We start from the raw sequence: 12,719 nt of genomic DNA, 5'->3' as shown, positions 1-12,719 counted from the left end.
GAGCACGCAGACCCACTCTGCGTTTGCACTGCTCTCCTGCTCCTGTATTTGTTTACAACTTCTTTCTGAGTTGTAGAACCTACACGTCTCCTCGCACCCCACATTCATGCCTTAGTGAATGGCTTTGAGCCGTGTATTCTATCTCTGAGTTTTGGGGATAATGCAGTACCATAGTAACAAAGAAAAGGCAAATTTAACACATATAAACTCTAACAGGCAAATGACATGAAAATCCGTCAGCCGAGGTAAACTGGCCAGGACAGTCCTTGTCGCTCATGTGCAACTTTCGAGGACAAAATGATTATTAAGAACGTGGGAGATTTCTGTGAATGGTCATGATCAACCTTACATCCTGCATTTGTGCAACTTATGTAACAAATGGGTTTGTTGCTCTTTCTCTATCAGTGCAGACTCCCCAGGGGACCCCTGGAGAGACAACTAGGGATCTGTCCAGACCCAACTTGGAGAAACCCTGTGCTCTGGAGATGGGAGAAGAGACCCAGTGTGCTCTCTGCCTTCAGTCCTTATGCTCTGGCAAGAAGAGTGCAGCAGCGTGAAACAGAGGCTGGAAAGGTGGGGCAGTGGTGCAATGGGCCCAGGCTTTGGCACCCAAAGCCCTGGGTCCTGATCCTGGCTCCACTGTTTACTAGCTGTGTCATCCTGTAGCCTCTCCAAGCCTTGGTTTCTTCACCTGCGAGTCGAGGGTGAGAATATTTTACAGGGGTTCAGAGACAACGTAGATGCTCAGGCAATGTGCCCCCTTCCTCTGGAGGGCACCTGCCGTTCTGCTGCCCTGAACCGGTCCCCTTCTCCCAGGAACACCCCCACTCAACCGTGTGGTTCCCACAGGGGCACCAGTTCTTATAAGACACCACCCTCAGGCCACTCTTGATTGGTCGGGGGGCAGGTCCTGACTGGAGCGCAGCCAATCAGAGCCCTTTCCTGGGAGTTTATTCTAGCCTGGAGCCAGTAGGGCTCATGTAGGGGGAGATGCAGGATGTGATGTCAGGAACTGTTGGCAGTCCTGCTCCTATCTGGTGAAGAAAGCAACCTACAGTGAAAGAGAATGAAGCCAGGTGGCAGGAGACACCAAGCAAGTGCTGCTGGCACTACAGCTCCTGCTTCCAGATGTTTCCAAGGCCCCGGTTGCATCCCTGTCCTCTCCATGTTCCAGTTTCACTGCCCAACCCTCCCCTGGGGTCTAGTAGGACCCCTTGGCTGCTCTGCTTTCACTCACCCCACCTGGAAGCCACCCTCACATTTGTCACAATCTTTCTCCCCACCCCCATAAACTAAATAAAAGCTTTGGTGAATAATGTCCGTTTTACAGGAGATTCACGAAGTGAGACACTACAGCACAACTTCTCCAATTTCCTCTTCTCTTTCTCTCTCTAACACTCCCTCACTCCACCCACCCACCCAACCACACACACACACACACACACACACATTGGGCCCCAGTCTCAAGCTCTCTCCTCAACCCCCACCACCTCCAGAGTCTCCTCTTCCTGTGTCTGTGTTCACGTGCAGCACTTCAAAAAACTACTGAAGCAAGCCCCAGAGTCTCCACAGTGACAGCCCGCGGTTCTGCAAACAGGTACCGCAGTCCCCCCTTATCCACAGGGGTTATGTTCCAAGACCCCCAGTGGCTGCCGGAAACTGCGGATAGTACTGAACCCTGTGTGTACTATGTTCTTTCCTACACATACATACCTACGATATGTTTAATTTATAAACCAGGCACAGTAAGAGATTAACAACAATAACAATAAAATAGAACAATCATAACAATACACTGCAATAAAAGTTATGTGCTTGTGGTCTCTCTCTCTGAAAATATCTTATTGTACCGCACTCACCCTTCTTCTTGTGGTTCTGTGAGATGATACAGTGCCTACGTGATGAGACGAAGAGAGGCGAAGGACGTAGGCATTGTGACATAGTGTTAGGCTACTAGTCACTGACCATAGTCAGAAAGAAGATTCTGGACTGCAGTTGACTGCAGGTAACTGAAACAGCAGAGAGTGAAACCCCGGATAATGGGGACCGCTGTACCTGGGGTCTCTATTCACCCGACACCCAAGCCTGGAGGAATGTGAGAGGCTCTAACCAGAGAGGCTGTGCAGTGTTCCCGGGCACCAGAACCTTCTCTGATCTGCGACCCAGCCTGCCCCTGCAGTAGCTTGGGCTCTGCTTTCTGTTGGGCCTGCCTGGGGAAGACATGGCAGGAAGGTCCCACCCTGACAGCCCGGCCTCCAGGGAACTCCAAAGGGACTGGGGCATTTGTTTCTGTCTGGGTCAAATGCAGTTGGGGTCAGTCCCCTTGTGGCCAACGCGCCTTTCGTCAACCTGATTTTACTAGGGCCCAGCGGGAGAACCTCAGAGGGTGGAAGGAAAAGGAACTTTTCCTCCCCTACACTTACTACACTGAAGCCAGAGAGGAGGCCTCGGGCCATGCCTGGGCCCCCCAGACCCCCTCCTCCGAAGCCTGAGGAACATGGGGAGCGAGTAGGGCAGAGGTCCGAATGGCGGCTGCGTCCGGGGGACAGAACGGGGCGCAGGCAGCCGCTGGCGCAGGGGTGATGGTTGTCTGGGCGTGTGCACGAGGGCACCGGGAGGGGGTGAACGAGTGAGGGGGCCCCTGCGGTGAGGCTTCATCGCTCTGGGAGGCCCGGGCAGTGCCCCTCACCCCCCCATTCACCAGTGTGACCTGAGCCCACCCTGGGCACTCTGCGCCTCAGCCGCTTTCTCCGGGAAGGGGCAGCGACGCCTCGCCTGCCCGCGGGGGCGCCCCCACCTCCCCCAAGGGCCCGAGGCAGCGTGCCGACTGTGCCGGCAACCCCGCTAGGCGAGCTCGTGCACTTCCTGCGCTTCCTCCCCGCACCCACCGGGTGCTGGGTGCTGCTCTCCGCGCCACTTGAAGGATGAAGTGACGGGGCTCTCATGGCCCCTCGTAGCCCATTCACCTCCAGAACCAGCTCTTGATCACTGCGCTCTGAGGGCTCCTTCCTGGCAGAGGCCACCACGGCGGAGAGGCCGGAGGAGACAGAGCCTGGCTGCCCAGGGCCTGCGAGGAGCAGGGGGAGGAGACCGTGGGGTCTGCGGGCCACGCGGAGGCGCTCAGGACCCTGAAGAGCAGAAGGGAGGCGAGGGAGGATCTCGGCGGGCAGACAGGAGCCACGTGTTGTTATGAGGCTGCCCTGCTCGGTGAGCGGGTGGCTGGGGGCCGGGCTGGAGGAGGGGACCCGGGGCTGCAGAGTCCTCCCTGCCAGAGACAGCCAGGGCTCAGGTCAGTGGAGGCCGTGGGGCTCAGGACACGCAGGAGGTAGGCCCTACAGACCCGTTGGCTATTTGCTCGTGGAAGGTGGGGCAGCAACGGGGCGGCCTGAGTGGCCGGGCAGGTGCCTGGCAGGTGCTGCCTCTCACCAAGGCCACGGCGGTCCTTGTAGGACACGTGGGGGGCAGTGGAAAGCAAAGGAGGGGGCTGCCTGCCTGTGCATGTTGCAGGGGCCCGTTTGACGGAGGGGTGTCCTGAATGCTCCACAGGCACAGCCAGAGCTGGACTCGAGTGCCTGGCGACGATGGCCTAATCCGGCCGAGCCCTGGGCCGTCTGCGCCTGCTGTGGGCACAGTCCCGGGTCAGGCCAACACCCACGCCTGGGTGTGTGGTGCAGACAAGGGCACGGCTAACCAGGTGACAGGAAAGTCAGAGGGTACGAGAGAGGAACTGGGAGCTCAAGAGACGGAGGTCATGTCTGGTGCAGGTGGCGGGGTGGGGACGGAGTCAGGAAGAGGGCCGTCACGGGGCTCAGGGGGTCAGCAGCAGGGCCCCCAGGGTACAGCTGGGATACTCAGCCGGGGCTCTCACCCAGTGGACACCCTGAGAACGCCAGCTGCCTCGGAGGGGTGTGGGTCAGGCCCAGGAGAGGCACCAGCACAGACAGGGAGGGAGACCAGGCCCAGGGAGCCTGTTTCTAAAACACGCCTGTGTGGCCAGAGAGACCCCTGGTGTCTGTCCCTCACCGTCCCCGTCTCCGTCCGTCTGTCCATCCATTGTCTGTGCCAGGCCCACGCTGGCGTTCCTGCCACTGTGCTCGTGTTTTAGGTGAGACAAATGACCTGGGCAAGCAGAACGATAAGCACTACAAACAGAGGAAAATGGGCCGGGAAGGGAAGGGAGGGAGAAGCACGTGGGCCTTTGTAAACGGATCACACGACACAGTGCAAACAGCAGTATCGGAGCCGCGTAACCTGGAGAGCAGAGCAGTGTTCGGGGTCGGGGAGGAAGGTCAGCGACCCCCCACCAGAGCGCAGGAGCACTGCTGGGGGCAGGGTTGGGTCCTCAGTGTCTCACCATGGGCATCCCAGTCCCAGCGGCAGGCCCAGACCTGGACGCCGGGGTGCCTGCATCGTCTTGCCCCACTGTCACCGCCCACCATGCATCCTGGGAGGTTGTCACTCGTCCACCCACCTTAGCAACCCGTTTTTCATGGCACCAGGCCCACCGGGCTCTCTGTGGATGTTGGGAGCGGGTGTGGGCAGGGAAAGGGCCGTGAACAAACCAGAATGAGGGTGGTGACAGAGATGGCTGGAACGCTGCTCTGGGATGGAGGCCCTGGAGGGTTTGGGTGGCAGTGGTGTGCCCTGACTGAGACGGAAGGGGCCAGGGAGGAGACCCCCTGGCTGCAGTGCGTCAGGCTCCAGGTGCACTCCAGAAGGGGCGCCCGCAGGATTTCCTGCCAGACGGACGTGGGGTGTGAGGGAGGGTCACGTTTTACCAGGTTTTCAGGTGGAGCATCTAGAAGGGTGAGGACCCGGCGGGCGGGGCAGGTGTTGGTGGAGCTTAGTATGAATAAGCGGGAGTGGGGAGTGGAGGGGCGGCCGGGGCCCCGGCGTCCAAGGCTCTTTCAGGCGGACGTGGAGCTTTGTCCGCTCTGACTCTGCTGCCCCAGCGTCACCCAGGCCGGAGCCGGCTCCTGCCTCCCGGGAGTGCCCGGGTCTGTGCCGTGGGTAAAGCTCAGCGGGTACGCCCCCTCCCTCCCGCCCCAAGCTGCCCCCACATCTCTATTTACTGCTCTCCCAGCAGCTCTCCAAGGGGATCAAAATTGCTGCGTTTTCAGAGAGAATTCGTTCTGGTTAAGGCTGGGTAAAACAGCCCCCTCCCCTTCCCCTCTCCCCACTGTGCTTTCCCAATTCCTCAGAAATATCACCCGGCCCTTACTGGCTTTGCTCTCAAGAACAAATGCACCATAAACACCTTTTTCAAAGCTCCACTGCTTCGCCCTGCAGCCCAGTCCTGGCCGTTTCCACCAGTCCTTGGATTGTCAGAGCCCATATTCTTTTTTAATCAATAGACCCAAAACGTGTATTGTGAGAACAGTTATTATGATACCTTTGCTCTAGGGGGCACTCGTGCAAATTGATTACAAGACACCAAGGCCCAAGGATAAATGGGCCAGAAACACAAACTATAAGTCACACACACGCACACACACATTCACATGCACACACGCTTTGCGGGGGGTGGGAGCCCAGCAGCTGAGGCTCCGCCAGCACCCGCCCCGTGGTTGAGTGGACTGCAAGGTAAAGCACCGAGAGCAGCATCCTCTCTGAAATACCTTTGAGAGTTGGGCCCTATAGGCCTCGTATGGACAGCGGCAAGAGGAGTCCCAGCAAGGCCTGGGGCTGGGGCTGCCGAGGCCCTGCCACCTGAGGAAGTTCAATAAGAAAAAGCCCAGCCACATTCAGAGTTAGAGGGGGCGACCTTCAGCAGAGTCTCACTCGCCTCGTCTGTAAAATGGGCATTAACCTGCTCAGAGGGTTTCCAGGAGATGGAATGATCCCAGGCCCCAGCCCGGAGCAGGGCTAAGGGTGTGGGAATTTCTTATGGACACCGTTATGGAGTGAATTGTGTGCCCCTAAAATGCATATGTTGAAGCTCTAACTCCCAATGTGACTATATTTGGAGATGGGGCCTTTAAGGAGGTAATTAAAGTTAAATGAGGTCATAAGGGTGAGGCGCAGACCCCACAGGACTGGTCTCCTCATAAGAAGAGGGAGAGACACCAGAGATCTCTGGCTCTCTCATGTGAGGACACAGAAGAGGAGGCAGCCTTCTACAGGCCGGGGGGTGGGGTTGGGGGTGGGTCCTCTCCAGAAACACCCCTGACGGCACCTTGATCTTGGACTTCTGGCCTCCAGAACTGTGAGATCGTGCATTCTGTTGTTTAAGCCCCCCAGTCTGTGGTTTCTTGCTATGGCAGCCTCTCGGGCTTGAAAGACGCCAGTCTGCACACCCTCCCTTTCAGCAAGGACACCCCACCCTGTGCTATGGACGACACCTCAGTTAATGGCAAGATCCATTAGAAACAGATCAATAATTATATCATAATTCAAATGTACACCAACGTAATCCCACGAGCCTTGACGGACAGGGACTCGTTACAAAAGCTTTTGTAAAAAAAGTAGGCCACACAATCTGCGGCAACTTTTATTATATTGAGAAGTCTACAAATTTGAGCTTTTAAGAAAGATTCACAAAATATTCAGTTGAAACCACATTTCTGGTTCATCAAATTTCAAATATATTTTACTGTGCTGAACAATATATTCTAATGCTGTCTAAAACACAGCCAAATTATTTTCCTTTATTCATTTATACACATTCTGTAATTTTTTTGAAAACCAAGATTAAGATAAAAAATATTACAAAACTACCCAATTACAACTACTATTTTCCCATATACTGAAGTGTTTTCTGTGGGTGCATCTCCTTACCTTATTCATTTTTAATTCTGTACACTATATCGATTGATAAATGCACTTAGGGAGTTATCTTACATTTCTCATAAATTCAAACAGCAACACCTTGTCAAAAGATTAATTCCCTTGGCAATGCAGAACCTCAGGTTTGTTAAAAGCACTCACTTAAAATTATTTTTAAATTTATAGATCATATAAAATAAACAATTTACAAAGGGACAGATGACTTTAAACATTATTTTGAAATCATCTCAGTATGTGGAAATACAAATGATGCAATCTGTCAAATCAGACACCAGTCATTTTGGGTCTTTTGTTGTTATTCTTTGCTCCTTTTGAATGAAATGTGTGCTGTGAGTTTTGTTTCTCCAGGCCCCTCTAGCATCGGTGGATTCTGGCAGCCCTTGGCCCATGAGCCACACAGCACCGAGACCCCCCCATGAAGGCTCTCGGTCCTCGGACAGGTGGGAGGGGCCCGTGTCTCCAGGCCCCCAGCTGCTGGAACTAAAGATTGCAAGAAAATGAAGCGAGGATATGCGTGGACATGCCAGAGGCGGACACGTGCAGGAAGTAACGCCCAACAGAAATTACAATAAAGCGCCTACTATGTCAAAAATAAGGATTTCTCAAAAGAAATATTAAAAATCAGTAATGTATATATACCACGTGAAAAAGTAGCAAAACCATCTGCAGAGCTGGCTGGTCTTCACCGCAGTCTGTGATGCGGCCACTGGTGGTGAGTTTGCAGAGGAACTTCTCCGGGAAACAGCTCACGACGTCAGCGTTAAGAACCATAGCGATCCTAAGGAGAACCACAAGGAGAGCTCAGGAACACTCAGCGTCTGTTCCTCGTCGCCACACACACTCAATGCCCAGCATCACAGGCTGGAGTCGCAACGACACAGAGCAGCAAGTGCCTGGCATCTGGCACCAGCGCTGCCCCCGAGGACACCGTACGGAATCGGGCACTCCCGCAGCCACGGCTGCCCGGTGCTGAGGACTCATGAGCTTAAGACTTGGAGTAGCATCCTGCCATGGCCTCCGCGGGGAAGGACTGGAGGCAGGGAACAAAGGATGTGGCATGCAGGGCCGAGTACTGAGCCCTCCGGGGGCAAGTGTGACGGGAGGACAGGGAACACATCTGGAGTCTCAACCCCAAAATTCTGGTTCAGCTGAGTGATCTTGTGGAAGCAACTTAACCTCTCTGTGCCTCTGTATCTTCACCTTAAAATGGGGGTGATCATCTGTGAAATAGGGACGTCACCCACTTGGAAGGGCTGGTGTGGGCTCAGCTGACCTCGGGGACATGAAAGGGCTCTGTGAATTCTACCCAAAGGCTGTGTTATCAACAGCAGGAGCCTCAGGGCTGAGGGAGTTCTCCATAGTGGGGTCCCCACACCCTCCCCCCGGGAATCCCTGAGAGGCACCAGATCCACATCGGTTAGTCCCACTCCCGAAGGCCGTTTCACATCAATAAGAGCATCCTTCTAAAACGGCAAGAACAAGAAGGCTCCCGAGATCAGCCTTCCGTGCGAGCAGAGAGGGCCTCAGGTTGTCACACACGAGGATGCTCTATCCTCGCCTCATTTACAAGACTGAAACTCAATCTAAATACCCCACGTGGGGAACAGTTAAATAAATTATATGTATTTTCACTCCACACAATGTGGTTTCCAAATAATTTTTAATTATATGGAAATGCTTATAACATCATGAAAAAACAGGATATAAAACCATACATATGACATAATCCTTTTTTAATTTTAAAAAGATATGCATAGATATGCATAAAATAAAATATTCCACAATATTCACAAAAGTTTCCCCTGTGAGGTGGGATTATAGGTAATTTTTATTTTCTTCTTACTACTTCCCTGTTCCAATATAGGAAAAAAGTAGACAACGATCATGACAACTCCTGGAAGAATTCTGCTGGAGTCACACATTAGAAAATTTACATATAACATGACAATTTCAGGACGTCCTGGGCTATACTGCAGCAAACACATAAATCAATAATTTTATTTATTGAAATCTATGAAATGTGAAATCTAATTTCCCAGAAGTTGAAGAGTCATCCGAATCTCATTTTCAAAACTATGAACCCACCAGCCTCCCAGTGAACGCCCTCCCAGGTGCACTCACCTGAATGGAGGTCATGACTCCGTTGGCAAAGACGGAGAGTTTTCCAGCGACGGACCGCACGCCCTGCTTCAGCTGGGCCATGTCGGGCGCGGCGGGCAGCACGCTCGCGAGGTTGTAGTTTCCTGCACGCAGAGCACACGCGGGCTGTCACTCTGCCGCCACGAGGGCACAAGCGGTGCCCCGGGACTCGATGACTCTGGAGAACATGCCCCCCCCCACCCCCAAGCAGCAGCTGTGGCTAAGGGAGAAGGACCCTGCAGGGGGGCTGGGACTGGGCTTCAGCGCCAGCCCTGCTGTGACCCAGCTGCAAGAATCCACATGAAAGAAGATGCAGAACCGGCTCCTAAGACCATCATGGGTCCAAATACGTTCACTGCCACTTCCAGGCTGTGTGCCTTTGCAGCGGCTCCTTACCCTCTCTGGGCCCCCATTTCCTTGGGGTGCTTAATACAAGACCTGACAGGTAAGCACTCAGTAAATGGCAGATGGCCAGACATCTGTGGTTTTGTGTGCTCAGCATGCTTTCTCCCCTCTTTTGGTAAAAATCCGTCTCCCTTCCCCTGGGGTGGCCTCCCTGCTTGCCCCCATCCCAGGGGTGGACACGTGACCCGGGCCTGGCCAATCAGAGCCTTCCTGGGATTCACGCATCCTCAGCCCTTTGCTGGCCCTGGGGCTACTGCGGGGAGAGTTCAGGCTCCGCTGCAGCTATCTGTGTCTGTGACCCTGGCTGTTCCCCTCCCCCTGCTGCTCAAGGATGCTCGGGCAGTGCAGGAGGACGAGGCACCCCGGGCAGGTGAGCTGAACAGGCGAGTCTGTCTTGACGCTGCTGCCGGACTCTGGGCCCAAGCCACGCTCACGCCGTCCTCAGGCTGGTCCTCCTCGTCGCGCCAAGCCGGTGTCAGCGGGCTTCTGCTGCTGCAGTTGAGTTGCCCCGACACAGACATTAGCACACTAACCTGTGCCACCAACACGGGTGACACATGTCAGTGTTCTCACATATAAAGGGGCCAGGAGCTGACACCCGGGGTTTTGGGTGAACTTTTGTCACACAGTCATCACAGGATGCTGGGGGGGCTCAGCGACCGTGAAACCTGCGAAACCAAACCCTGCAGGTCCCCCGGGGAGCCAAGCCCAGCTGCCCACCTGTCTACACCGCCTGCCCCTTGAGCATTAGAAGCCAGGTCCCTTTCCAGAACCAAAATAGAATGGACACGTTATCCTTCAGGACAGACAGCCCCCAGGAGACACGCTGTTGACCCACAGCACCGGCCCCAGGCCCACCACATGGGGAGGGCCCCAGGTGCGGTTCTTCCCCTCTCTGCCCCTGGCTGACTGTTTAGTGTCGTAGGCCTCTGCCAATGACGGAGCGGAAGCCCAGCCCAGCGCCGGGATCTGGGTTCAAATCCCAGCACCGCCACTTACCAGCGGAGCTACCAGCCTGTAAAGTGGGTCTCTACAGCAAACAAGGAGCAGTGGAGATCCTGAGCGCACAGGGATAGAGCCACAGCTGCTCTCGTACGAGGCCAGGTCCACAGTGGCCAGGGTGGTGTGGCCCAGAGTCGGTGGGGGGGCTCCGGCAGAAGCACCTACTTATGTTTCCAGCTTAAGAAGCATTTGAAGAGGAGAGCACAGCTGGGGCAGGACAGCTTTGGGACCAGGACCCCTCACTGACTACATTCAGTCCCCAGGTGCCATGAGATGGCTGCCTCAGTGTCATTCCTCTCCTCCCCTTCTCTGTACAGAACTCCCGAATTCTAACCTTTGCAGCAAAGTGTCTCTAGGTGACAGAGTTCTGGTCAATGCGATGTAGGCAGAAGTGCCTTAAAGGGCCAGAGCATGCCCTTTTCCTCCTTCCTGCTGGCTGGGATGCAGATGTGATGGCTAGAGCTAGAGCAGCCATACTGGGCATGAGGTGAAGTAGAGAACGGAGGTCAGGAGCGACAAGATGACAGGGGCCTGGGACCCTGACTCAGGGAGCAGCTTGCCAGTCCTAAACTGCCCGCTGTGAGGGAGAAACAAGCTCGGGTCTGATTTAGCCTGTCACTGTGCATCTTTATTACTTACTTAATCCTCACTACTGATCTACACTCCTGGGGGTACAACTGACTCGCGGCAACTCCTGGAGTAGGTGTCAGGTCCCCGGCAAGGAGGCCCCTCCTCCCCCCACAGGTCTGCTGCGCTGGGCCTGACGGACTCCAAACAGAAAACTGACTGCGCATCTCCCGTGTCCTCCTCTGGGTTCTGGGCGCCGTGTCTCCCGAGAGCTGCCCGGGTCGGCAACAGCTCTCAAGGACAGCCCAGTGCTCGGCTACACAATGGCTCCAGGAAACGGGAGCTCACGCCGCTTCCTCAGGAAGAGGCTCCCTGCCTGCTTCCCGCTATCTGTCCCCGTGACACCCACAGCGGGCCTGGTGCGGCGGACACCGACGCGAACCTGCTTTTCCAGCGCTGACCGCCTCCTGGGGAGGCAGATGGTCAACTGCCGACAGCACTAAGAGAGCCTGGGCTGTGGCCGTGTCTAAGCTGGTGGCAGCGGGGTCAGGAGTGGATAGGTCTGGGTGTCCCGATTGGCCATGGGAGGCTGGGAAGGAGAGAAATCAAGGACAAGTCCTAGGCTTTTGGCTCAAGCGGCCCGGAAGAGGGGCTCCCTCTCTGGGACGGAGGCTGGGGAGAGCAGGCAGGGGGCAGGGAGGCTGAGCCAGGCGGTGACAAGCGTCGAAGTGGACGTCCTGCATCAGCCAGGAAGGCCGGGTGATGCCGTGCTAGTGACCTTCACTGCGCCCAACACGGGTGGGTCGGCGGGGGTCTGCCTGTCACAGTCACTCGATCCAGGCCCAAGGGGCCACCTCTCAATTCAAGCTTCCACGGCCACAACAACAGAGAAGGAAAGACACGACGCCACACCAGCTCTGAAATTCAGCTCCAGCCGAAGTGGAGACATCGCTGCCGTGCACCTGTCACCGGCCGCGCGGCGTCAGAGCTGGTGGAAATGCGCTCCTCAGCTGTGCTGGAAGAGGCGGTGGCGCGGCGGGGACACGGCTCCTGCGCTCAGCCCGACTGAGGGGCCCACTGACCAGCGCCCCTGCCTCCAGAGCTCAACGAGCCCCAGCCCATTCATGACCCGTCCACTCACTCACTCAACAGACACGGGGGCCTCCTCTGCGCCAGGCACCATCAGGCGCCAGGGCTACAGAGACGAGAAGGGACAGGTCCTGCCCCTGAATAGCTCATGGTCCAGTCGGGGAAGATGGTCATCGGATGGCCTCACCTGGGTGGTGAGATCACAGGGTGGTGGGAGTGTGCAGGGGGCCTAACCAGGTAAATGACAAGAAATGAGCCTGGAAAGGCCGACAGGAGCCGTGGCCCTGAAAGGTGCGGGAGCTGGGGGGCAGAGCTGCTCTCCAGCCCAAGGGCAGATTTCAAGCCCGGGATGACTGGACTGTATTTTGAAAGGGCATTCTGGGAGGAGGGAGAAGAGAGGAGGGGGAGGCCACGCCCAGAGGCAGGAGGACCAGGCGGGGCAGTGGGCCCGTGTGGGCAAGGAGAGGGAGGGCCTGGCCTCAGGGGGACCCAAGGGTGCTCCATCCGAGAGACCAGCGGAGGGACAGGTCTGTGGTGAGCTGCGGAAGCTGGAGGGGCCCAGGACGACCTCCAGGCTCTTCAAGCAATGAGCTGTCAATAGACTATCATGTACCCATTTCCCTGGAATGGAGACGAATCAAGAGAAAAAGGATTTCCAAGGTTACCCGGACACAAGTTCACTCAGGCACAGAAGCGCTGCAGCGACAACTCCTCGCAGACGGCCCGGCGGC

The 12,719-nt window shown here is 55.9% G+C and overlaps 1 protein-coding gene across 1 annotated transcript in view; it reads right to left on the bottom strand.

Moving 5' to 3' along the window:
• Positions 1-6,477: 6,477 nt before the first annotated feature.
• Positions 6,478-12,719, bottom strand: part of ARFGAP3 (ADP ribosylation factor GTPase activating protein 3) — a 55,783-nt gene continuing 49,541 nt past the window's right edge. Inside the window, exons 15-16 of the mRNA XM_058568209.1 lie at positions 8,908-9,029; positions 6,478-7,564 (exon numbers count right to left, since the gene is read on the bottom strand). Coding sequence (XP_058424192.1) covers positions 7,547-7,564; positions 8,908-9,029 — 140 coding nt within the window. The 3' untranslated portion in view covers positions 6,478-7,546. The remainder of the gene's footprint in view (positions 7,565-8,907; positions 9,030-12,719) is intronic.

This window comes from Diceros bicornis, chromosome 25, assembly GCF_020826845.1.
Source record: "Diceros bicornis minor isolate mBicDic1 chromosome 25, mDicBic1.mat.cur, whole genome shotgun sequence".
Lineage (NCBI taxonomy): Eukaryota > Metazoa > Chordata > Mammalia > Perissodactyla > Rhinocerotidae > Diceros > Diceros bicornis.
Note: the sequence above shows the minus strand (reverse complement) of the source record. Positions and strands in the feature narration are given on the sequence as shown.